The following is a 27233-nucleotide window of genomic DNA, read 5'->3' as shown; positions in this document are numbered from 1 at the left end:
GGAAGAAACTAACTCATCCTATTTAGGTAGCTAACACAACCCGGGAGTGGAAGAGTTCAGTACCACAACATCCCAGTGGTCCTCTGGTAGTTGAAGGTGGTTGACTGGGGACGAGCGTGAGAGGGGGCAATGCTGCTGCACGGCATTCGGGGCAAGGGTGCGTGGACGTAAAGATGCAGTAAACAGCTGCAGCTTGAAGAACAAGGCTGCGTACGCACACAGTCGTCCTGTTAAATCCGCCTTTGTTTGAAGGGGGATACGTCTTTTCACTGTGCAAGTCTGGAAGTATCCAAGTAAACATTCTTCCTGTGATCATGCTTACTGCTACCGTCAGAGAGGCTTCGCACCTAGAAGCTGTATTGGATCAATTAAAATTGCAGTGCAGGTGCTCGCCCTTCGCGAGCTTTGCAGTCGGTACCTCTTGGTAGCTGCATCCCGGGGAGCTGCTCCACGCGGAGGAGCACAGTCACGCTCGGGACCTCTCACCTCAGGAAAGCCTCCGTCGCCGGTCTCGAGGTCTGTTGTACCCCCCTGGCACGTAACCCACTCTTGCCTCTCCTCGCAAGAACCATCATGGAAGCGTGGCAAGGCGGTGCCGCAGCTAACGCGTTAGCCCAACGAGGCCGCCGACGTGAGAGCAAAGCAACTTTGGAGACAAATCACAATTACGGGTTTGTATCTCTCGGCCTGCAGCATTCCTTGGCGCGCTGACTTGGCAGGCGGTAACTGGCACACGGCTCTAGGGAAAGTCTTTCCTAAAAGGCCGCTTCTGGAATTGGGCTTGTTTGCCACCCTTCGATCCAGATTTCAAACTTCCTACTTAAGAGGGGGTGCTGGTCTGGGATCAGTGTTTCTCATTTCCTGGACACTTTCCACCGGAGCTGCCCTGTGAGACTGAATCCCAGGAAAAACTGAAGGGCAATAAAGGAAAAGTAGTTAAGATAACCATAGTTTAGGTTAGGAAGTTCTCCGTGTAGCTGCAAGGAGTCCTTCGAACACGCTGCAGCACAACTGCCCTCCGCGCCGAGCAGGATATTGCAGGACAGCAGCCGAAGCCCACGCGTTTCCTTGTGTACGTTTAAGCCTTGGTGCAGCCCCGAGTCGTCTTTCCGCGGCATTCACCCCCAGGTACGGATGGTAATACGTACGGTTTTTGCAAAGCCCTCTTCATAACAAAAAATTGTATCGGTGCCTTAAAAGTTGAGACAACTTTGAAAGGCATGAAAAATGTTGGCTTCGAAATCCTGAATCGATATGATTGTGCCAGTCTTATCTCTGTCCAGCATTGTGCAGCCCCTTGTGGTACGTAGTATTCTCGTATTCATTACATTTCTAAAAGAGGAAATACAGGAACATGTAGCAAACCAGAAGGGTGAGACTTCTGACTGCGGTTAATTGCGGCAAGTTGGTGACAGAGAGATCAAGGAAAATTCCACTTGCAGACAGCCTTTTTCTCTCACTTTTAGACGCTAATACCGGTTTTCTGTTTCGCATTTCGTTTTTTTTAATCTTACCTGTTGTCACAGAAAGTACCTTTCATGAGAATCTTTTCTACACATTCCTAAATGCTTTTAGGGGTAGAGCTCTCAGATGTGCTTTCTTGAGACGTAGTTCCTAACACACGGTGACTGGGCGAAGCTGAACTCTCTTCATCCTGCCGTCATTATCTGCATTGCTCAAAGCGACGCTGCTGGGGAATGACAACAATGGATAAAAACGTAAGAATCAACAGAACTGCAAAGGTATGTCTGGTTTTTTGAGTACAGCATATAAACAATTAAGAAAAAAGGGTCCTAGAGCAGGGTTTGATGTTTGAATTCAGCACGATGCTTGGTGATGCTGGCAATGTTTGGTGTTCTCACCCCGAGGTGGACGGAGGGCTCTTTACGATGCTCATGTACCTAATGTCTCCCTGCGCTTTTTGTGGTGACAAAACCACTAACTGGAAGAAATGTCTTCTTGGGGAGGGCTGTGAATAAAGCAGGATTCCCAAACAGCAAATACCTGTGAATAAACACATTTGTGAAATAATAACTACATCACTTCAGGGTTCCACCTGGCTTACTGCTATCCCGTAGGGACAGCTGAGACACGGTTACATTGTCAGAGCCTTTCAGAGACAGTCCAGGCGACCTGTTGCGTGATAAATAATTTCCCTATGTTACACGCAAAACAGAAGACATTTTGAAGTACCATATTTGTTTCTTTCGAAAGACTGGAACTAGTTTATAATTTTTCTTTACATTTATTTGTGTATTCATATTGCATCTAGTATAATTTTATATATATACATAGCTCAAATAACCTGCTGCAGCTGTAAGGGTTAGAGAATGCTGAAGTCTTGATTCAAAGTGAGTGCCTTGATTGTCCTACTGTCTGCCAGTCTAATAAGCAGCGTAATGGAATTATTATTTTCATCCTGGATTATGATCTCAGTGTTTACTGTAAATAAACTGCCTCCTGGAAATTTGATACAAAATATAGCGGGGGAAAAAAGCTTAGTGCTAGCTCAGTGAGTCATTCTTTTACACTCAAGATTTTCCATTGAGGTATGTAAAGGTACCAGGACTATTTTGCACGTTAAGTCATCAGAAATTGATGAAGGACATTTTTAATTTCTATACAGAGAAGAGAGTTGCTAGGTATGATATTTTCAGTTTTCCCAAATGGATTGCCGATGGCTAAATAAATGTAATGGCAGCAAGCTGATTTCCCATTCTGCTGGGATCTTAGACACAGCCATAGCACACCCAGTCAAATTCAGCTGAGTAACAACTGAAAGTCAAATTTATTTCTGCTATGTAATCGATGAGCTGCTTATAAGGTTCCTACGACCCTAGCAGTACAGTTTATTATAATATTGGAATGTTATACCTAATATGAAAATACTAAGGATGGGTTTTTTCTACTATCTGGACTTCTTGAAGCACCACGTGCCCGCCATCAGTAGTTTTGCTGTGACAGGTAACGCTTTGCAGTTATCACTGTGCCCCAACTATTCCACCTTCGCAAGAAAAAGCGTTTCTGAAAATGAATTCAGCATATGAGTGCAACCAGAGAAATGATGTTGCTTCTTTCTTGTTGCATCTACACCTGCGACATCGTCTGCACAGGAAACGTTGCAGCCCTTGGTGCAATTTAAAACAGTTCGCGTGACGGGCTGCGCTTGGGCAATAGTTCTCGCACCGTTTGACAACATTTTCCGTGCTGTTGCCAAAAGGAAAAATAGGAGCTTTTTTTTTAAACACACATTAAGTTGATCTGAAGTTTGTCTCTCCTTCTAAAACGCCCAGTTTACGTATTCCCACCTTGTCCCCAAACAAGTGGGGGAAGAACAGCGTGAGATTTGTTCCCGTGAGCTCCCACGGCCCCGTGGCTCCAGGCTGTCACCCCCCGGCTCCATCCCAAACCCCTGGGAGCAAACCCGTCGTTCAAAACAGGATTTGCCAGAGCTAATATATTGAGCAAAGAGTTACTTAAATAGCCAAGGGAAATACTGGAGAGAATGGTGACAATAAATTTGGGGCTTTTCTCAGGATACAGTCAGGACTCGATGCCCAGCTTTCCTGGGGAAGCCTTAGAGGTAAAACGTTAGTTCTGTCACGGACCGTGGACAAAGCGGTCTCGACCCAGGGAATTTTCACCTTGGGTAATTTATTGTCAGTTAACACAAACTTCTAATCACTGATTTGGGTGATTGAGAAAGAATAAACCATGAACAATTAAGCAAGCGCTTAAGTAAGCACCTTTCCTCCCCCTTCCTAGTCTCAACTTGCCTTGGTTTTGCGCGGGGTACCCTCAGTCCGCCCCAGCCCCTTCAAGGAGGCGACGGTGGCACAGGGGGAGAAGGTCTCTGGCTGCTGCTCCATGATTATTGCCCGCTTTTCTCCACTCCTCCGTGCCTCTGGCCCTGCCCCGCGGGGGCACCCGCAGTCTGCGGAGGGTGGCCCTGCCCCGGCGCGGCAGGGAGCCTGTCGGGGATCAATTCAAGGGAACATTTAATTGTATTTGAAAGTAGTTTTGTGGCTCTGTTCCTTCTATTTCTGGGTCATTTCAAATGCTGGTAGCACTTGAAAAATTCGAGGGTAGTAAATGAACGTGTTCCTTATCTTCTACGTGAAGTGGAGCGTTCAAACTAGCGAAGCTGCTGGCTGTAATATTAAAAAAAAAAGAAAAAAAAAAAGAAAAACCCCAAAGGCATTCAATGAGCTGCTTTGTGCCAGGAATTCTTTCCCATTTGGACAACTGCCTTAGCTGCTTTCTGCTCCTCGCCCCGGCCCAGAGGTGGAGATGTTGTTGAGAAAGCATTTTTAATTCAGCATTTTCTATTCAAGATGCATTGCTTTTCTAGTTACGTGATTGTGGGTTTGGGAGCGAGTGTCTAATTTCATCTCGAAGCTACCGTGGAAAGAGGAAGGAAGAGACTTTTGCCAGAGAAAAGGCAGCATGTACAAAGGCAAACCCAGTAAAATTTTGCAAACCTCAAGATACTCACAAGTACAAAGCCGTAAAACCTGTGCGTTTGCATAAGCATAACCTGGGCAGAGCTGTTGCTGAGCAAATAGTAACTATGGATAATTTTAAATAACACTATTATTTAATAATATTAAAGGTTTTTTTTAAATAATCAAAGAAACAAAACGCTTCAGCTGCAGTTAATGCTTAGCTTTCCTCCTCAGGTTTTCTGCCTCTGAAGAGAGAGATTATTTTGCAGGGATTTCTGTAACCACAAAGGAGATCTGTCCAGTTTTCTGGAGACCTAAACATGAAAATTTCAAGTGTATCAAACCACTTCTAAGTTCAAAAAAAAAGGGGAATAAAAAACGATGCTTCAAAAATGCTTTAAAATCCAGTCTTTGCTTTCTGGTTCATCCCCACCGCCCCGCGTTTCCCTGTTAAGAGGCAGTTGCAAAGCAGAAAAGGCAGTTCCCGGGGGTCCCCGCGGGAGGGACGGCTGTGTGTCCTGCACCAGGCCCTCATTAGCATCAGCAGCTGCAGGCCAATTGCACCCTGGAGATAATTTTGCTACGTAATTAGCTCCCTTCGTTCCCAATAGCTGCTCTCCCTGGGGCTCCCAGCAAATGCAGCGGGAGGTGGAAGGAGGCCGGGCATTTGCTCTTCAGGCTTCCAGCCAGACCCTGCAGTGCTCCTGCCTCATCCCCTGGACTGGGCTTGGAGAGAAAGGGCTGGGGGGGATCACATCCTCCTCCTCAGGTGATGGAGTAACAGGGAAAGAGGCGACAGCAAAATGAAGGTCAATGTAAGTACTAGGTGATTTCATTTCTGTTGCGGTTAATTTAATGGCTTATTTCATTTGTAGGAGAAGCATATGTAGTGTAAAATCTGCATCTGTCAGGATCGCTTTTCAAAGCATGCTGCTGATCTTGTTTGCACGTTACTAACAGAGCACGTGGTCTTAATTTTTAAAATACAATCTAAGTTAAGCTGAAAAAAAATGCTTTATCAAGACCAACAGTATGGTTAAGAAGGGTAAGGTTTTGTACCATGCGTAATAGGCAATAATACGCCTTATTAAAAAAAGTTACCATGAATGGCCCTGGCTGGCCATTAGGATGCCCCTTGCTTTCCATATTTTCTTGGAAATAATGAGCTTAAATGATTAACACTTGAGTTACACGTTATCTCAAAAGAAATTATGCTTTTTAGACCTATTACTAGAAAATGAGTAATGGAAATGTTTCAACAACTTGAGACACTCTTTGAAGAAAATGTCAAGTAATTTCAATATGAGTTATGTGAGTCTGTGCACTCTAGGATAACGGCTGACCGTGTCCTGCAGTGCTCTTTGCAGGGAGAACTGAAGCTCAAAAGAGGAAAGGAGTGGTGACAGTGGTCATTTTTAGGAAATGCCTTGCTCTGGGAGGAGGGGGAGTAAGTGGATCAAATCCGTTGTATAGTCACAGGTTGAGGTTTTCGCCCAGGCTTCCAGCACAGCACAGGCGCGGGCACCCAGCATTTGCTTGCTTTGTGCTGAGCAGAATTTCTCTGGCTGTGAAGCTAACTGGATGTTACAGCTGATCTCTGGCAGCTGCGACTCGGGGCAGGGTCCGCGCCGTCACCGCGTCCCCTCTGCTAATGACGGGGAAGGGGCAACGTGCAGCTGCCGCACGGGAGCCGTTAGGGCAGGTGAAAAACCATCCACTTCTTTTCCAGAGAAATATTAAAATTACAGGTAAATGAAACTTTGTCCGAAAGGGTGGTCTTAAAATAGAATGAACGCTTTTGGGCAGATAACTGCAATGAGAGAGCCGGGGGAAGCAGCAGCCTTTGGGAGCCGTGGTGCTGCTGCTGATTCATTATGAACCAGAGAACACCCACCCCGAGCCTCTGCCTCTTCGGTTGCCGTCGCTTCTGCCGCGGCCAGGCAAGCGGCAGAAATCAGCCGCGGGCCTGCTGGGACGGCACCCGGGCGTGCTCCGGCGCCCAGGAGGAGGAATATACAGCAGTCATTACCAATGAAAGATTCGCAGTCTGCTCCTGACAACCTGTCCTAGGAATTTCTTGCCTGTTCCCTGGACGGGCAGCAGCAGGAGAGCAAGGACCCTGCGCTAACGCCTCTCTGTGAAGCATCTATTGCTTCGGAGGCAGAAGGAGAAAACCTGGCCTCATCAGAACTTTCTGTATCTTTAAATCCAGGTTTGGAAATACATGTTGTTGTAAAATACCATGAAGATACTAAAAGGTTTCGAAAAGCCAAAAGAGTAAATTAATTTGGTGCATATGGGAAAAAACCTTTGGATAGTAGGAGGAACCAAAACCCAGAAATACATACATAGTCATTTTTTAAATATCAGGAAATGGCAGTTTATTTTTCTTTTAACTTGGGTGTGAGACCACACATGTGAAAATGCTGTGAATGGGAATGAGATCCTGATCACACTGAAAACAGTGGGGGTTCCTGTTGGTTTTAACACAGCTAGAATTCGCTTAACTACATTTGTGGAGAAAATTAACAGAACCAGCTCGTAATTCCCCCCCACCACTGACTAATGTGAATCTGCACAATTTCCTTTTAAGTGGTTCTACCTGCAGTTTAAAAACTGGTTGTTCTTTATTTTATCAAAAACTAATTTGACCGTTCAGAATTTAAAACCTGATGATTAGCAGCTGGTTCCACCCTCCAGAAATCAGTTAACCCTTTGAACAGGCAATAAAAGCAAGTCCTGACATCCATTCCTCGTTGAAGCTTGTACAAAAAGATCTGAAACTTCTGTATGACCAGAACACTTATTTTTCCAAAATACGCAAACAAAAGAAAAACTATGGTAGAAGGACCTTCTGCAAGTCAGAGAAAATGTCGTACATCAAGCGGGGCGTGCACACCCCACGGCTAGAAGGAAGGCACGTGCCTGCAGATGAAAGATCTGAGCGTTTCAGGTAAATTCTTCTTTCTTCGGTGGACGTTGACCACGTGCACTCTGCCTACAACGAACTGAAGTGGGCAAACCTTCAGTTGACTCAACTTGGCCTACTCTGTAACGGGCTCCTCTGGGAAGCGTGTTCCCAGCCGGGGGGGCAATGGAGAATGTTTATTTCTTCAGCTTTGGTCGGAGGTGAAGAGATTAACTGGGAACGGTTCTGAAAACATGTCAGAGGGTGTCACTGATGCATGAACATAACTGTTCAGCAAACACAATCTGCTGCCTTTGGTTGTATCTTTTCCTTCTCCTCAAATATTTTAAGTCCCATTTTTCTGCAGTAACAACACTTACAGATTTTTCTTTTGATGTGCAAAATGCAGCTGAAAAGTATTTATTTTCATCCACAAAAGAAACTCCTGTGATTACAGCTATCTCTTTTTTTAGATTATTTCAACAAATATTTTTAAGAAGCAAATTTAAGACAATAGATGAAAAATTTAATATTTTTCTTTTTTTACTTTGAAATGCTGTGAAGTACTACAGTACCCATGTGTCACATAAAATAGTACTGAACTAGAGTTTCCAAATACAAACTGAGTGGGAAGGGGGTACAGAAATTATTTTTGGCAGACTTGCAGGGAAGATGCTCAAATGATCAGCTGATAATCATGAAGGATTTTTCTAGCAACATTTGCGTATACTTTATGAAGGTGATTTTTTTCTGTTGATTGTACTATAGGCTGAGGATAGAGATTGGGATAGGCAAGGCATCAGGAAATCTTAGTAATAGTGGGGGTTTTTTGCCTTAGCACAGATATTTATCATGTACATAAAGCACAGATGTCAGTCTATGTGAGTACTCCCATTTTGAGGTTATAGAATTTTATGTTATAGAATTGTACAATTATCAGCTTTACTGACTCCTAATTAAAATTTTCCCTTTCTTCATTAATAAACATGAGTTAACAGCTTTCATTGTGAAGACTCCCAAGGGCTGTTAGGTTTTGTAGCGGGAGCGTTGCTGGATAAGGATACACATACAATAAAGATGTAAAAATTCAGGTTTGGAGGGAGAGTTACTGTCTTAGCAGCTGATCTACAGTCCAGTAAAAGGAGACACGCTTCCAGCTACCCCAGAACTTTTCTTCACACCTAGGTTAACAGAACCTGTGTTACCAGAGGTCTTCACACCGTAAATCCAATCAGTGGGGCTGACTCACTGGATGCGATGGATGCGCATTGCTCGAACGAGGTCAGGGACTCTGTACGGGGGAGGACAGTGTCGCGGCGAGCGGCTGCAGAGGACGCAGCCTCTGTTTTCCAGGTCTGTGCTCTGTCATCGTCTTGTTAAAATCTGCCCAGTGAGAGAGGAGTAACCGTGCTGCCTGCCGAGGTGCTTTCTCACAGGGTGATGAACTGGCTTTTAAGATGTTCTTTGTCTTGGGAGATTTTTTTCAGGGCTGCTGACAGGGAAGAAGCAACAAATGTCAAAGAAGCAAAAACACTTTGATCTCATCTGTGTTGCTTTAGTACTTATTACATGTTGGTTATTGTAAGGACGCATTAACGCGATCGCATAAAGTAATGAAGAACTATACACAGCTGGCCTTAGCTGGCATTTTGTGGATGATAGCGCTGGACAGCCAGTTTCCGCTCCTCTGGTAATAAAGGAAAAATGCAGATCCCACTGGCCCCAAAGCACAGCTTCCTCCTAGCTAAGCATCCCGTAAGGTCTCTGCGATCCTGGGAATGCCGTACTTGTTTATAGTTAATGGCAGGTCAGAGATGCTTCTGCTTACATGGTAGAAAGGGGCTGCCACAGTGATTCTTTACATCTGTCCTAGACAGCTGAAAGCGTAGATAGGACCTGACTTCTGACAAATCGCCCCACATTAGATGAGCCAGAGCCTGTACTACAAATAACCTCACTCCATGTAACTGGAGATAGACCTGGTGGACCTTGGCTATCTGTGCTGTCGGATCAAGCACTCACCTGCCATAAACCTCCTGTAACTTTCGTCTATAAAATTGCTCCTGCTGTTATTGAGATCCCAAAACCAATTGGCTGGGATGAGTTCTCTTAAAAGTGTCTCCAAAAAGTGGCATTGCTTTGGAAAGCAAATTGGAACAGCTTTGGCATCCAGTGGCTTCTCAGTAACTCGCTCTGTTTCTTAACACGAGCAGACGGAGCCCGTAGGACGCCGAGCTGCAGGGCCGGCTGTGGGCTGGATGTCGGTAAGGGACAGGGCGCCGACGGGAGCGCGGCAGTTCCTCGCCCAGCGCTGCGGTGCTTTGGTTTACTCAGTGCGGCCATACCCTCCTCAGGGGAGCATTGCTAGGGGTTTAATCTCAGCAGAACATGGACATAACCCATCTAGCTTTCATAACTGACCCAGCTCAGTGGCTCCAGCAGGTTTTTTGTAGCGCCGTGTGATTCAGTACCACCTCAAACTCCGCTAGAAAATCAGCTAACCTAGAGCAAGCTCTTTGCTGCCAGAACTGCAGCACTTTCCAGTACTGAAGCCAGCTAGTTCAGTGCTTGCTTTTAAGTATATCCTATAAAACACCGAAACACGTCGGCACCTGTGATGCTAGGCCTGCTGTGGGTTTGTTACATTTGTTTTAGCAGTATTAGGCTAATCTTCAACACCTGTTTTGGCATCCTATTGAATCCACAGCTGGGACTCCTTAAAAACTAATGGAGCTTCTATGAACAGTATTGCCTATGTTGTTTTGGCTATAACCCTACATAAAAGAAATGCTTCACAGGTGTCTTCCACACCAGCCCTTGTGTGATCAGGTCCTGAGAGGCTGAGTGAGCAACCAGAATGCTTGGAAAGGTGTATTGGGTTTGCATGGCAAGATTTTGGCAGTGGGGGAGCTACAGGGGTGGCTTCTGTGAGAAGCTGCTAGAAGCTCCCCCCATGTCCAACAGAGCCAATGCCGGCCGGCTCCAAGATAGACCTGCCACTGGCCAAGGCCGAGCCCATCAGCGACGGTGGTAGCGCCTCTGGGGTAACAAACTTCAGAAGGGGGAAAAAAATCCTGCGCAACTGCGGCTGAAGAGAGGAGTGAGAATATGTGAGAGGAGCAGCTCTGCAGCCACCCAGGTCAGTGCAGAAGGAGGGGAGGAGGTGCTCCAGGCGCCGGAGCAGAGATTCCCCTGCAGCCCCTGGGGAAGCCGGTGGCGAGGCAGGCTGTGCCCTGCAGCCCGTGGGGGTCCATGGTGGAGCAGATCTCCACCTGCAGCCCGGGGAGGACCCCACGCCGGAGCAGGGGGATGCCCGAAGGAGGCTGTGACTCCGTGGGAAGCCCGTGCTGGAGCAGGCTCCTGGCAGGACCTGTGGCCCCGTGGAGAGAGGAGCCCAGGCTGGAGCAGGTTTGCTGGCAGGGCTTGTGACCCCGCGGGGGACCCAGGCTGGAGCAGTCGTTCCTGAAGGGCTGCACCCCGTGGGAGGGACCCAGGCTGGAGCAGGTGGTGAAGAACTGCAGCCCGTGGGAAGGACCCACGCTGGAGCAGTTCGTGGAGGACTGTCTGCCGTGGGAGGGACCCACGCTGGAGCAGGGGCAGAGCGTGAGGAGGCCTCCCCTGAGGAGGAAGGAGCGGCAGAGACAGCGTGTGATGAACTGACCCCAGCCCCCATTCCCCGTCCCCCTGTGCCACTCGGGGGGAGGAGGTGGGGAAAATCGGGAGTGAAGTTGAGCCCGGGAAGAGGGGAGGGGTGGGGGGAAGGTGTTTTAGGATTTGGTTTTTATTTTCTCATTACCTTACTCTGATTGGATTGGTAATAAGTTGAACGAATTTCCCCAGGTCGAGTCTGTTTTGCCCATGCCGGTAATCGGTGAGTGATCTCTCCCTGCCCTTATCTCAACCCACGAGCCCTCCGTTGTATTTTCTCTCCCCCATCCAGCTGAGGAGGGGAGTGATAGAGCGGCTTTGGGGGGCGCCTGGCGCCCAGCCAGGGTCAGCCCACCACAAAAGGAAACAAGAAATAAAGGGGGCTTAATAGTTCTGTAGGTGGAGGAGCAAAGGAGAGCACAGAGCAGCATATACAGGCAGACCTGGCTGACCTGTTGTTTTTACACCCTGTGAAAATGTTCCTCCTTCTGTGTTTTTGGGGAGATTAGAATTCAGCAGAAATGAAATTACTTCAGTGGTGTGGTGCTGCTGTATTGGTTTTTCAATGTATTGCTGCAACTTTCTGTCAGGCTGTGGGCACTGAAAACACACAAGAGTCTTTTCAGGGAAGATGTTGGTGGGGATTTTTTGTTTTGTCTTAGTGGTTTGGATTTTTTTTTTTCTTTTTGGCAACGTCCCAGTTTTGCCTGGGACTTCCTGTAGTTTGCTTGTTACAAAATGCTGATATATGCTGTGTTATGCGTTTCTACCTTTCACAAATTCCTTCGGAGACTAGTTCCAAGTCAAAAAGATAAGAAATGTTCATTAAAATACCTCCCTAAGTTTCTCTACCCTTTTTAAAATGCACTGAAAAATGTCACCAAGGGCTGCAAGCCAGTTAGGTCACTAATGCCTTTCACTGTCACCTGGAGTCGTGTCTCTACCGGAGCCTGGCCGACGCCGCCAGCGATGGGCTGGTACTGAAAGCGAATCACCAAAAATTGAGTGATGTTGCTGTGCACTTATGCAGTACTGAAACTGAGAGTGGATGGAAAGGATTCGCTTTCCAACTCTATAGTACTGACCATGTGTCCTGAAACTTGAAATTCAATTTAGCGCTGCCTTAGGTGGAAGAACATTTCCTTTTTTTTTCTTTCTCTGTCGTGTCGTGTGTGGTGTGTCCCCCCTTTTCCCCTCTGTTGTTTGAGAGCTCTGCTGACCTGCAGAAGTCTGACAATCTTCTAATTCATTGATGTTCTACAGTCTGGAGGTTGGGGTCTGTCTGCATCGCTTCTCTATTTAAAGTCTTAAATTTTTTGGATCCAGCCCTATAGATGGGATATGATATGATCTATAAACAGATTTGTTGTTCTAGCTACGTCAGGTTTTCTAAGGTGTCCTATAATTTTTTTTTAATCCCCTGCTTGGCTTGTAATTGAGGTGATTTCAAGGTTCCTGGGTATTCGTGTTGCCTACAGATGCGAGCCCACATGCCCTAATTTGAGCTCTGCAAATCAGAGACCACCTTTCAAAATTTGAACCACTGTGTTCTGCTTTGAATTGGTGTCTCACTGTGGGCTACTCGCCCTTGGGTGTTTGCACAGCTTTATTGGCAAAACCAAAGGAACGTGTGCTGAGCTTCATGCAAAGAGACCCCTCTGTTGAAAAGGTTTGTGACTTTCATGGTGTAAGTTTAAAATTCAACTTTTTCATTCGGTGTGGATGCCCCCGAATGTATTCATCTGACTTTCTGCCAAATGAAAGGTTGATCAGTTGAGTTCTAACAACCTTTCTGTGGAATACCTTTGCTGTCGAACGGAGCTTAGACCTCCCTGTTGCTGTCACTGACCTGGCTGTTCTCTGGCTTCACTTGTTTTGCAGCAAAGCAGACCTAGCAATGTCTAGGAAAGCAGATGAGAGAATAGTTGGAATTATTTCTCCTTCTGATACCTGCTGCAGTCACGTTTTATTGTTGCTGAAGTATGACTGATGGGAAGAGTACCTCCTCACTCTGCATAACTTAGGCTGTAGTCTACAGTAATTATTTGCAGAAATACTGATGTGTACAGGCCAAATTCTGACCTAGTGAAAATCAGCATATTTACTCTAAAACAAATGAGATTTGAAATTAGAGTTGCATAGTTTCATATATTGATCAATTAAAGAATTAGGTCCAATAATGTGTTTAGTATGCTGTTTCTACAGGAAAGAATTAGCTAGGGAAATGTCGACATTTAGGTACCTTTTAAAACCATAGTGTGAACCAAATTTTCCTCTTACTTGTGTTGGTGCAGCTAGGAAGGACGGTCTGTTGTCTAACGCACGAGAGAGGGGCTCAGTTCCTGAGGTCGGGCTTCCTGGCTCTGCCACCGGCTTCCTGTGTGCGCCTGGATAAGGCTCCACATTTCAGCTCCCTCTTGCAGAAGGGGGAGAGTCCCCCTCTGCCCGTCCTCTTCGGGCCTGAAGAAGAGGGTTTGTCTTTCAGCATGTCTGTACAGTGCCCAGCAAGAAGGAATAAAATGTTAAGTCAGATCTGGAAGTGTTGTTGATGAATAATAGGAAAAGTTGGCTGTTTTCCTTTTTATTTTTTTTTTTTTTTTTCCCCAATTGCAACAATGTCGTGTGAAGCCCAAACCCACCCCGGGCTGCGGTGGGATTCCTGAAGGCCTGGCTTCAACGCAGGTGGTTCAGAGCATTTGGCATTGTCCAAATAGAAAGTGGGCTCCCATGTTCAAGGCAAGACTTTTTTAACCAGGCTGTGACATAAGGTAAATGGGACTCTTGCCCATCTCTGGCAGCTGCTGATGGACAAGCCCATGTATCATAAAAAGGGCATTGTTCATGGCCACCCTGACGGAGAAATGCATGCTGCTAACAACCGGCCACTTTCGTCAGCTGAGCTGACAAATTGGGTTTCTTCTGCTACAACTTCAAACCAGCTGTTGCTTTACAGCAAATGCTCTGGACAAAAATACGAAGCATCACGTTTCCTATTTGGGTACTATCTCTTTGGACATTACTTGCACTTTCTGATAAGAAACTAATGCTGAAACACAGCCAGTGTCCCACTGCCTGGGAAGCAGTCCGTCTCATTTTGAAGCTGAATGCAAATGGTATCTTGTACTGAAAAACACTCTGCCCGCAGCTCACTCTACCCTTTGCACAAATGCCCCAGGTGAATAAAGCAACTTGCTGCTACTACTCTTCATTCTTTTAACTGGCGTCTTGTAATGAGTAAGCAAGTGCCCAAAATAAATACGCTAAAAATAAAATGTGGTGAGCTACACATTCATGACTGCCAGAAATTTATAGGCTTCAGATGAGACAGGTAGGGCTGCCCTGTGTTGAAGAAGCTGGGAAATATGAATATTTGCACTCAGGTTTTCTGTGATCTTAGGAAAGTTGCTTGCTCTATTCTTCCCTGGTTTCCTGTCTAAAAAAATATTACAATAAGAGCACTGTATGAAGATGCTGGAAGATAGACTGGAGACAGAAGTATTCAGATACAGGTGATGTCTGTGTGATGGAGAGAAACGCAGACACTGTTTCAGGTGTGCTTACCTGAAGATAAGCTCACAAACGCACTGAGCCGCTGTGAAGACTTACCAGCCAGCAGAGCTACTTGTTTGGTGTCCCTGTGCGCATAGTTAGATTTTTTCCCTGTGCTAATGGGTCACATAAATCATTCGCCTGGGATGTGCTGGATCGGTAGGATCCAACTCTCTAGTCTGGGGTGGACATGGACACAGCTAGCTGGAGTCTGCGTCTTCACAAGCACCGCAGCCCACCGCTGCTCTTCAGCAGTGTTCTGCCACGGGCGTTACCGCGGGCGTTACCACTAACCCCCTTAGTGTTGACATTGCTGAGAGGTCTGCCTTCATAAGGCTCTGAGAAAAGAAAAAGTTTAAAGGAAAATAAGCAAGGTTGGGTCTTGTTATCTTCTTTTTCAGGTAAGAAATAATTAGCCTTTTTCATGTGCAGTTGAAGTCCTCGGTTAAACTGGGTAGCAGGCAGGAAGGCATGAATTTTATTTTTGGATGGGGGATGCATTTTCTCTGAAGCTTCTGAGAAAGAATTCACAGAATGCCAGTGGGGAAAAAAATACCTATTTTTCATACAGGGATGTTCATAAGTAATAAGTCTAAATAATGTGCATTAGCAGCGCTCTTCAAGAGCCTTGGTGGGGAAAGGTGACGAAGAAACATCTTGCAGTATTATTATTATCTATTTCTTTACTGCACTGAACATAGCAGACACAGGCTGCAAACATTTAACTCTCTGAAACCAATGCTCTGAGAAGTGTTGTTTAATGTGAAAATGGGTGGATTTGAATTAAAATGAAATTAAGGTGGAGATAAACACCAAACCAGAAACCAATTAACACTCGCTCGTGTAACAGTGCAATGTCGGTGTTTTTTCTCTCCCCAGAATACCTTGGCGAAGGCGCTATACGACAACAAAGCGGAGTGCTCGGATGAGCTGGCCTTCCGCAAAGGAGACATCCTGACGGTTCTGGACCAAAACGTCATTGGCAGTGAGGGCTGGTGGAAATGCTCCCTCCACGGCAGGCAGGGCCTGGCCCCGGCTAACCGCCTCCAGCTCCTCGCCGCCTCTCAGGCTGTCCTGCTGCCTCCTTCCGCCCAGAGCGACTCCGCGGAGTCGCCAGCGGGCCAGCAAAACATCTACCAGGTTCCCTCCCTCCCCAAGCCTCCCGTGTTGTCGTCTACCTATGAGAAGATGGAGGGGTGGGTTAAATCTCCAGCTAGGGTCTCCACCCTGCCTGCCCAAGGAATATATCAGGTGCCAGCCTTGGCTGCACAGCTGCTCAGTGAAAGGACCCAAAGCTCAACAAACCAGGTAAGAATATAAGTGGCAATAAAAGTAACAAATGTTATTATTAAAACAATCATTGGGAGCGGGAAAATAGTAAAGGCTGAGCATTTCAGTGGAATTTGCAGCAAAGCCATTCAAATAAATGGTGTTTAGGAAACTCCCATCAATTCTACTACAGTTTATAGCATTATGTGAGAAATGCTGCTCTGGGCAACAGATGAGAGCCTCTATACTCTGTAGTCCCTCACCTTCTATGACAGTTTAAAGCAGCTGTAAAATAGGGCAGGAAGTAAAGAGTATACCATTTGTTTGGAAGAATCTGGAAATGATTTACAAACCTACCCCAAAGTTAAAGTAACAAGGCACAGAACTTTCTCCTCTGATGGTCTACAGCATGCATCCATCCAGAGTCCTTTGGGTACATGTGGGGTCTTTGCATCCATCTGCACAGGAAGATGATTCGTAATAAAAAAAAAAAAAAAAAAAAAAAATAATCACCCTTTGCTGTGTGATTGCTGCCTTTGGTCTAGTTTCTACTCCTTCCAGGGCCTCAGCAAGCTCAGAGTGCTGCTGCCTCTCTCTTCTGCTACTCAAGGTTGTCACTACGCTTGCACAAAGTAGCAGCACCTGCTATGGACATGCTGGAGGACACAGGGTTTGCTTGTGTGCTCTGAATCAATTTCTCTCCCAGCCTCTTTTTGCTGCTGCCGAGACCGTGACCAGGGTGTACGGGGTGAGAGCAGCCACCAGTTCCCCCAGTTACGGAGGGGAACTGCAAAGCTAGCTTCCCAGGGTTTCATTACAGCTGCCTGGCTTGGCCTCTTCTTTCTCCCTGCTCCTTGCGTTGGGTGTTCAAATGAAACGCATAAGTGGAAAATGTAATTTGTCTAAATGTTATATTGAGTGTCTTAACACAAAAAAACCCCTTGTGCTTTCTTCAACATAAAATGAATGGGGGCTCTTTTCTAACGAAAGGTAAACGGAGCAGGTGGGGAGGGAGTTCAAGTACAAGTTCTTGTTCAGTCCCATGAGCTCTTCAGCCCTGGCTGGCTGTTTATTCCATGTATGAAAATCACGTTAGAAATGTTAATTGAAAAAGGAAAGAAATTCAGCCCTGAACTATATAGCCTTTTAGGCTGATTTAATGATCATTTCATTTATGGGACTCAGTCGGCCAGGTTTCATCCCACTGTGCCAAAAGGCAAGTTATGGAAACTGAGGTGCTGGTTCCTTCTGCGTCGCAAACACGTGCTGGAAAACAGACAAACTTCGTACGTCTCTGGTGACTGAAACCTAATTTTCAGCAGTGCAGCTGTATGTTCAGCCTTTGTGTACAGTTACCATAACTGCAAGCTCAAACTGAGTAGTAGCTGCAAAAGCCCCTTTTGCACTTGCTCTGATCTGATTTCTCCACATTCCTAACCCTAAAGAAGGCATTTGCAAATTGAATGCGAGATTGATACAAATTTTCCACATTGTGCCAGCAAATCAGGCTGAAAATGTCATCTACTATTCTTTATCTGAATGAATGGCCCAACAGAAGAGCTCCTTGGCTATTCCTGTCTCTGTCATGTCATGAGTTTATATACCTAAGCCTTGTTTACTCTAATGGAGAAAAAAAAAAAAAAGCCCTAGCCTGTGTTTAGTATTTAGAAGCTCAGATTTGCCTGAGCTGCCTCTTGCCCAACGTCACAGCTGTTACTACACCAACTGGAGCGCGGCGGTCACAAGCCACGCGCATCTGCACAGGGAGGCTTGGGGCTGCATGGCCTGTGCCAGTGCAGAACGAACCGCGGCGCTCCAGGTCGCCTCGTGGAGATCCTATGGGACAACTGGCAAAATTCCTGGCATGCTCAGCTGTGCTTTGAGCAGCTGGGTAAAGCCGCTGTAAGTCTTCGAGAGAGCTGATTGAAAGCAATAAAACAAAACAAAATCCCTCAAAGCCTGTGTGCTTTCACCCTATGGAAAAGCCTTGTCACTTCTTTATTTGTTGCCTAATACACAGGGCACCGTCTTGCTTTACTGTGACTGAAAGTACTTAAAAATAATGTGTTCTCAAAGTGGTATTAAGGTATGATATTCAGTGAGTTTCCTTTTTGCTATATGCTGAGTAAGACTTGTCCATCTGAAAACAGACCTGGGTGAAGGATGGCTTTCTTGATACCACTTATCTCTTACCCTTTCTACTCAGGAAAGTCTCTTCTGCCTCTGTTTGCAAGCAAGACGGCTCATATCACAGAGCACTAGGGGAATTTGTGTTCACTCATCATTCCCCTTCTTCAGATGAGAGCTGAGAGCTTTCACAAAGACGAAGCAAGCACTTGTAAAGCTGGAGTCTTGTTCCTCTACCGTATTTCCCCTAAACTTAGTCACTACAACACTCACTTAGATGATGGAGAATGTGACCTCCAATTTTAAATAATTTATTGTAACATGGCCGTGTTTCTGTGGGTCAGTAGTTTACAATACTCCATTTATAAACCAGCTGTGGAGAGCCAGGCTAAACCCCTGCTAAATGAACAAAACTCCATGGTTTTGGGGTTGATTTTAAAAAAAGTCCTTTCCCAACATTCATATTTTGGCATCTTAACTGATTGTCCCACAGACTGGTCATAGCTCTTAAAATGATGTTTTAAGCAAACAGGAGAATTAGTCTGTAATTGACCTAAATAATGTAATTCCCAGACCAGACTTCTCTGTTCATGGAGCTGGACAGGACATCACGGTAACTGTGTTTACTCCTCCCAAATGAGTCCATTTTTCATAACTACAGAATAATGCATCTCAGCCTGTACCTTTCTGCTGCTCTTACTCCCACTAAATATGGCTTGACCTAATGGCTCTGTGAGACTGGAGAAGTAGAAATTCCCCCGCTTTCTTTTTTTAGTCGTTCTGCTTTTGCGTAGTCTAAAGATTTAAGTGATAGCTGAGGCTGCATTGTCTCAAAATCTTTTCCCTCCCTTGGTTAGTAAGGCAGATCGTCCTTCATTTGTATGTGCCAATTCTTATCTTATCTGAAATAAAGCAGAAATGCTGTCAAAGGAGAATTATGGGGAAAAAAATACCGTGCCTGCTTGTAAGGTCAGCTCCTGTCTATCACCATCAGTGAAAAGCTGAAAGGTTTTTAGTCTCTCAAGAGTGATCACTCTAATGGCAGCCTGTTCAACTAATTGAGTTTTCAAAGATGTCCTGAGTTTACTGCTCACTGCAGCTTTCTTGTTATTGTTTTTTCCCCCTAAAAGCACCTGCTTACTCTCCCGAGAGCATGCCGGGCTTCAGTCCCCAATATCAGGAGTGAAGTGTATGATGTCCCATCCACACAGCGCCGGGAGTCCTTACTCACACAGGTGAGTCCTGCCACGGTCCCCCCCGTGCAGCTGGGACCCTGTAGGACCTCAGAATAGATTTTAAGGTAAATTTTAGTGTTTCCCTGTTTACTTTTTGTAAAATTTGGCAGAAACCCGTATATTTTTAGGGAAGTTCAAAACCTAAAGCAGTTTTCTTTTGAATTTTAGAGGAAATGTGTCTTAAATTTGGTACGTTTCTAAAAAACACTTTCAGTTTTACTATTACTGAGTTCCAGGGCACAGATGAATTCTCTCTGCCTTGGTTTATCCGTCAGGAAATGTGTTTTGTCTCTGTGTCACTTGATCAGGAAGATTTCAAGATGTTTACAGAAGAGTCACTAGGGCACGTACAAAAAGAAACTAAATGTCACCCACACCCCCTGCCTCCTGGGCAACAAAATGCAAGGGATTGGATCATGTAACCATGATGCACTCCGGTAAGGGCAACACATCGATTGCATCTGCCACCGCAGCGTCCTGTTACATGACCTTGCTTCACTGGGGAGAGGGAATGCCACCACGTTTCCTCACATCGCGCTGCAGCCTGTGCAGGTCACCAGGCTGGGACGGACGCGAGGCCTCAGCCCCATCCCGTCGCCTACGTGCAGAGCTGCGTGTGGGACTGGGGCACGTCCACGGAGCCCCCCCGCGCACCTTACGCTCCCTGGCAGCACCGGGCAGTGCAGGGTTGAGCCCATTCTAATTCATTTAGTATCAAGTTATCCACGAACTTCTCTGTGTTACCCGCTTTGTGTAAGCGGGGTGATCCCTGCTCAGACCCAAAGCCAGGCGCGTAGGTGGCGGCTGCCTCCCACCCCCTGTGCCCACTGCCCTCCCCGCAGCGCTGCGGGAGAGCTCCGGCAGGCTGCGTTTGTCCCACGCTGCCCAAAGCAGGAGCTGTGCAGGGTACGAGCCAAAAGCCTTTGATTGCACCGACGTCTTCAGTGGGCTCTAAAAAGGATTGAAATCAATCCGTTTTTTTTCCCTTTGACCAGAGCGGTGCCACTCCACCCGCTGCACGAAAGGGCTCTGTGCCGGTCAGATCCACCCAGTGTTTCCAGGAAGAGCAGAAGCAGCTTTACAACATCCCATCCAGCCCAGAAAAGGCGGGAGCTGTTATCCAGAAAGACTCACCAGTGGGCAACGTAAGTAAGCCTTCTTGGACACAAGAGAATAATCTCTCATTACTGTGACGTTGGGCACGTGTGCTGAACCTTCCTCAAGGCGATCGCGCGGATAAGACCAGCACATCTTGAGTGCAGTGCTTTGTCCTTCATATTAAAGAGAGAAATACTCTCTGGCTCCTGGACAGGCAGGGTACCTGCCAGGACGAGGACCATGCTTGCATTTGCTTTTTAGACTGCAGGCAACAAGATCTCTTGCCTTAACTTCTTTTTATGACAGTGTGAAAAGCAAATTCAATACCCTACATTCTTGAATGTCTGCTTGTAATATTTAAGCAGATAGAAACTAACTGTCCCCACTCCATGCAGCACTCTCCTGCCACCTTTTTTTGGGAGTGGAGCACACCTGGCTTTGGGGGGGTGGGGTGTGTGTGTCAGGCTTCCCATCTCTTCCCCAGTTTGGCAAGTACCATCCTTGAAGAAAGGGCTGATCTGAAATTTCACAACAAAGAAAATGCCTCGATGGAAACTCTTTATTAGTTGAGCGCCAAATATTTTGGTTTTCCTGAACAATTTTAGGATCCAAGAGAATTTTGACAGGCTCCTCAGCACATGTGCCCAGGGCTGAGGTGTGGGATCTCCGGACAGACCACGCCAGCGCAGGAAATCTGAGGCTTCCTGGTTTTGTGGATTTAAGAGCTGTAGGTTCACGGCCACCCCATGACCGGAGAAGCCAGTCTTGCGCAGTCTGTTGAGCAGTGACGGTAGGACTGGTGCTACCCAGAGCTGGGGCGCTGGCATATGAGCAATTGCTCGTTGAAGCTGGCATTGCTGACATCTTCATGGCTGTTAGCAATCGTACCGACCAGCTGCAACAGCCTGGGAGCAGATTTCCTTTTGGAGACACGGTGTATTGTTGCTTCCAAAATCAAATTTTCTTATAATTCTTTGTTCATGGCAAATTTGGAAAATTCTGGCTTTGGTCTGAAACACCCTTGTTTGGGCTCCCCTTCTCACGCACGTTTTCTGCAGATGGGAAAGCCTGACCTGGCCAGTGCTTTCTCAAATTTCTATTACGTAGCGGTACCTTCAGTTGTTTCTTGTTGCTGCACACTCCTATAGCTCCTTGCACTCCCTCGCACTTGCGCTTCATGCTTGTAAGGCATCCAGGTACGATCTGTCCCGAAGTGCCTGTTAGTATTGGTCTGGATTTTCTCACACAAGAAGTGGTCTTGCATTCACATTTTCCAGCTTATGGACTTCAGCTGTGCACACATGTATTTTTAAGGCACCGGGCAAGATCTGTATCTGTCTTAGCAAACCTGTATCAAGTAAGAATTTAAACTCATTGCAGTTATTTGAGAACGGTCAGTTGTGTCTGTTGGTGATTTATTTTTTTGTCAGCATACGCATATGAATGTGCGTGGGGATACTGGAAAATCAAGTGTTTTCTTATGCAGAGGCTGATAAAAACTGACCTCCTTCATTCTGTAAAACTGAGCGTTTGATGTTACCTACTCATAAACTGGCATTTCACTTTTCTTGTAGCCATTCCAGAAAACTATGAAAGTTTCCCACCCCGAAGGAGCCAGGGAATTGCTCACAGATTTCACTGGCTGGGGACACTGCTGTATGATTTAATCACCTGTGCTCAAAATATTTTACCCTTCATATGTGCCGCTTGTGCATTTTAGAAAGAAGATAAAAATTATGGGCTAGCCTTTTTGTGGTGCAGTTCTGCTGACATTACTGGAGTTGCATACATTTGCATGCTCTGAGAGTTCAGTTGTGTTTCTTATTTCTTGTATAAAACACTGCTTATAAATCCTGTGTGCTCTGTTGCAGTTATACGATGTCCCTCCCAAAAGAGAAGCGGATGTGTCAGAAAATGAATCTCAGAAAAAGTTCTGGGGCCATTACAATACCTTGCCAAATCCTCGAAAATCAGAATGGATTTATGATATTCCAGTATCGCCTGAAAAAACAGGATTAAAACAAACCCCCCCATGCCATTCCTTGGGGAACCAGGTGCTGTACGATATACCACCAGCCAGGTACAAGGCACTAACAACAAATACGGAAGCCAAAGTTGTAAATCCACAGTTATATGATATTCCACCAACACAACGGAAATTAACGTTTCCAGATATCCATCTCTATGATGTTCCATCCTCACGGGACGTGCTCCTTTTGCCACAAAATGGCAGCTGTGATGTCCCCCCAAGTCTCCCGGCTCCAAAGGCTGAGAATCAGACCTCTGAAAAGAATGTTTATGATATTCCAAAAGGTTTGCCCACCACTTTGCAGTCCAAGAAAGAGATGGAAAAAGCCAGCGATAGTTCTGGAGACCAAGCATACAGTGCTCCTCCACAGCTCTCGAGAGATGCCAAATTAGAACAAGACAGATTATCTGTTTCTAGTGTGGAGAGCAGAAGCAGCACCCTCTCTACGTCCTCAAACTCTTCTGCTGAGTCTTTTTCTATGTCATCATCAGAAGAGCCTGCCAAAGAAATTAAACTGGACCTTGACGTAGCCATAGAGACGCTGACTGGATTGCAGCACAGCGTATCCAGTTCGGTTGCGAGTTTAATGATCTTTGTGAGCAGTAAATGGAGATTACAAGAGCACCTAGAGAAAAGCATTGACGAAATCCACAGAGCGGTCGATCACGTAAAAGTATCGCTGGGAGAATTCTTGGCCTTTGCTCAAGGCGTGAAGGTGAATGCCTCTTACCTCACTGATAACAACATTCAGACCAGAATTAAAAAACAGCTAGAAATTCTTATGAACTCATTCGAAATCTTAACGGAAACAAGAGAAGCTCTAAACAACTGCAACTGGTCACTAGAAGCTTTGGTCCTCAGGAAACCTAAGAACAACCCAGACGATCTTGATCGCTTTGTTATGGTAGCCCGCACGATTCCAGATGATATCAAGAGGTTCGTATCCATCATCATTGCCAATGGAAAGCTCCTCTTCAGAAAGAATGAGAAAGAACAGGAGATTAAGCAATCAAAAGTAAACCCAGAATACAAAATGGCAAAACAAATCATAGTGCCAAGAAGAATAGAAATAGATGCACTTCAAAGAAATACTTCTGAGAAACCCAACCAAAGTCAGGTCTCTTCTGAGAAACCAAAAGAAAATGCCACTGAGGACTGTGATTATGTTCAGTTACAGGTTAGCATAACTGGATTTTACTATCTATATTCCTGATCGTTTGCCGATATTAAGCTATTAGCACTATTTTATCTTGCACTAGTGCCAAATTCACTTTGCACTACTTCCTATTTCCCGGACTTTATGTGAATTCAGGATTTTGTTAGAGCGCTACATGGCACATGTAGAACAATCAGTAATTTGAAGTAATAAAGAGAACTGGCATTTGAGAATTTACCCAGGCAGCCAGCCAGCCAGCACTGAGAAAAGACTTTCAGCTTGCCCGTTTAAATTCATTCGAAAGACAGCTTTTAGCTGGGCGTTAGCAATTTGTTTCTTCTCTTTTGACTAGTGGTTCTCTTCTTGCCAGTACATTTTGTTTGTTTGACTCTGACATGACTATACAAGAGATGTTAACTTTCTAACTTGAGGTGTATTGGAAAGCATGCTTTCGTAGAAAATTTTGGTTTAACAAATTAAACTCTTGCTGTGAATTATCAAATTTATTTGTTAGAATAATTTTGAATGTTTGTTAGAATCATTCTCCTTAGAATTACTGAAATGTCTACTAAGACTACAACTCTCTTGGTTTCAGTGAAGAAATGCTGGCTTGTCCTTAGAATTTAGGAAATGTTATGTTTTGTTGATGTTGGTTTCAGTCTTAGATCTTGCAGGATCAAAGCACATTTTTAGTAGGAAAGAAACTACTACAGTTGCTTCCAATAAATGTACCATTGTTGTCTGTAACATGAAGGCTGCAGAGCATGTAGTTATTTCCCCCTGAAATAACAGAAAAACACATTTATATTTAAATATTTTATGTAAACCATTTCAACTTTGCTTTCATTTTGATTTGTAACAGGCACAGAAAACCATTTCAGGTAAAGAAGTAGCAGAGAAGAGCACAGATTCAAAACCAAAGGTATTTCTGATTTTGAAAACTATTAGTTAGGAGGACTTCTAGCCCCTGATTTCTGTGCTTGCTAAAATTCAAAATAATTTGCATTTGGACACACATACCTATACATAGAGGTCTATTTGTTTTCTCATAGTTCATTTTCCCAGAACCAGTTCTTAGAATTATTGCTGAAAACCCATGCAAAACATTTATTTTCCTCAAATGTAACGAACCATTCTAGTTTGAAGTCATACTATTTACTCGCTTGCCTTTGTGTATCATTTGGGATAAGGCTGTGGGAGTTAGTATTTCAAAACATCTTGTCATGCACAGGTATAAGGATTGACTCTCTTGTTATTGTACAGTTTTAATCATTCATAACCCTCATGAAGTCAGCACCATTAAAGAGCAAGTCTGAATGTTTTGTACTGTCTGAAAGCTTGAAGTCCAGACTGTATAAAGGATTGATGTTTAGCTGCAGCACTTTGTGTGCTATCCGTTATTAAAATCCTGTTCAGTGAAATTTGTTTAGGGAAAGGGCTATCAGGAGAAAATACCACTTCGAAGTCCAGTACTTTATGGAAAGATAAATGATTGTAAGAGACTCCTGGGCTGGGGCAATTTGGAGACTATTAATTAACAAAACTCCCTGTAAGTGAAGAATATAGGGTAGAGCAAATAAAGAAACAATCAGTGTGCCACCAAGCTGAGTCTATTCCTTTTTTTAACCTTTTTCCAGGTTTTGCCATCTGCAAAAAAGACTGTAATTCAAAGCAAGCAGGACTCTGCAAAGAAAATTGCTCTCTCAGAACACTGCAAGCTGTGTTTTGGTGCACTTCACAAGGCAATGGGTGTATTTACTAACAGTCTGAGCAACAACCAGCCGCCCGAAGTCTTCATATCCCACAGCAAATTGATCATTATGGTGGGACAAAAGCTAGTGGATTCTCTCTGCCAGGAGACTCAAGAAAGAGATGCTCGGAACAACATTCTCCACAGCAGCAGCCGGTTTTGCAGTCTCTTGAAGAATCTGGCTCTCGCCACCAAAAATGCTGCAATACAATATCCAAACGCAGATGCCATGAAGGAACTTCAGGATCAAACCGAGGAGCTGTCTAAGTACACGCAGCAGTTTAGAGCAATGATGGAATGAAAGACACTTTGCTGTTTTTACAAATTCTCCGTTGTTGTTGCTTCTTTGGCATGTGGCAGCCAAGGGGGGCAAAAGCAGCTCAGTGACACCAACTTTCAGACACCTCTGAGAACCCCTGCCGGGCAGTTCCCTGGGTGCTGGTGCACTTTGAGCAGGTGAAGATCCACACAACGGCAGATGCAGAAGAGGATTTGTAGAATTAAATCCGTACTTTCTTCCCCATTGTTCAGACCCAGCCTGGAAATGTCGTCCTCTTAGGGGCTGGGCAGGAATGTTTGCTGTGTATTAGAGCAAAATTATTTTATTATCTGGCTGATTTCTTTTTTTTTTTTTAATTTCTGTATAGGTCAGATAAATATTTTTTCCTTTTTTTTCTTTTTGCTATTTGGGTATGTAAAGTCTCTCTCTAAATTTTGCTGCACAATGTTCTGTAAGTTATGATAGCCCATTATCAATTATTTCTTGAGGACTTTATTCAAAGTTTGTAATTACAATTTTTTTTTTTTAACAGCTGCAAAGCTAACTTTTGTTCTTCATGTACAAATGCGATAAATGTATTACAGGACAAAATCTGGCAGGTACTATGCATAGCCTAGATGTTAATGGGAAATGCTCCGGCTGGTATCTGAGCACAGAAGGAAAACTGACTTGGAGGAGTCCTGGCTCCCGACAGATCGATGGGGAGTGCACTGCAGCCGTCCTCCGTCGCAGCTTGAAGCCATTCAGAGCATTGCTCCAACATGTAAAGAACTGATTTCAGTCACTAAATATGTCGAGGCTTTGGCCAAGCTATTCCTACAAACTGGAACCACGATGTTATTTCTTGCTGGGCAGCCGGAGCACCCGCGCTGGCGGGGCTGCCCGGGGTTCTCAGACCGGCCCTCGCTGCCTCGGTCAGTGTAGGTCATTAACTTTATCCCTAAATTTGCTGAAGTACAACGATGAAGGCCCTGTAACCACCCAGGTAGCCTGTTCGTATGCCTGCGTTATTTGTATTTTCCTTAATTAATTTATTTTAAAATTTTTATATGAAATTTCGAAGTCTGGCCTCTCAGGCCACCGCTGTCCCTGCGTCTTTGCCCTGAAGATGCACAACTGGTTTCGCGAGCAGCTACAGCTCGTTCGCGCTGCACCGGTGCACGCGCTCCAGCTGCCTGCGGAGAACACGGCTCCCTCATCGTCCTCTCGGGTTTGTTTTCACTTGGCCGTCACCATGTTTTATACCGTTATTTAATTGTCGACATCTGTAAATAGTACTGTTTGCATAGGTAAATGCGGTAACTGCACTTCACGTTGGCTTTGTATGTTTTGTATTAAACTCGCTCCTGGCGTGACCGAGCGTCTGCACCCTGCCACCGCCGCCGCCTGCCGCGGCAGGCCGGGCTGAGGGCGGGAAAGGCCAGAGGCGCCTCCGCAGCGCGGGGCAGCCCGCGGCCCGGCCCCTGCCAGCCCGGCCCACCTCGGGAACACCTGATTTGGCCACAAATCCCCCAAAGCGGGTGTCCTGGGGCCGGCTTCCCCACAGAAGAAGGGGGAAACCCGCTCCGCCGCGGCGGGGCCGGCTGAGGGCCGGGCAGGGCAGGGGCGGCGGCTGCCCCGCCCCGCCACCGGGAGGGGGCGCTGCGAGCCCTCCTGCGCGCCGTGGCACGTTCCGCCCCCCCCTCCGGCCCCGGCCCGATGGACTCGCCCGCCCCGCCCCTGCGCTGGTTGCCACGCCC

General features: G+C 45.7%; 1 protein-coding gene across 1 annotated transcript; it reads left to right on the top strand.

The window, feature by feature from the left end:
* The first annotated feature begins 1322 nt into the window (after positions 1-1322).
* CASS4 (Cas scaffold protein family member 4) lies at positions 1323-26491 on the top strand. The gene is made up of 7 exons (XM_082325630.1): positions 1323-1742; positions 15430-15858; positions 19077-19181; positions 20177-20326; positions 22151-23485; positions 24327-24386; positions 25102-26491. The coding sequence occupies exons 1-7, from the start codon at positions 1698-1700 to the stop codon at positions 25513-25515; spliced, it is 2538 nt and encodes an 845-aa protein (XP_082181756.1). The 5' UTR covers positions 1323-1697; the 3' UTR covers positions 25516-26491.
* Positions 26492-27233: the final 742 nt, after the last annotated feature.

The sequence above is a fragment of the Platalea leucorodia genome (genome assembly GCF_965183815.1).
Source record: "Platalea leucorodia genome assembly, chromosome: 13".
Lineage (NCBI taxonomy): Eukaryota > Metazoa > Chordata > Aves > Pelecaniformes > Threskiornithidae > Platalea > Platalea leucorodia.
The sequence above is the reverse complement of the archived record's forward strand: the minus strand, read 5'-3'. Positions and strand labels throughout refer to the sequence as shown.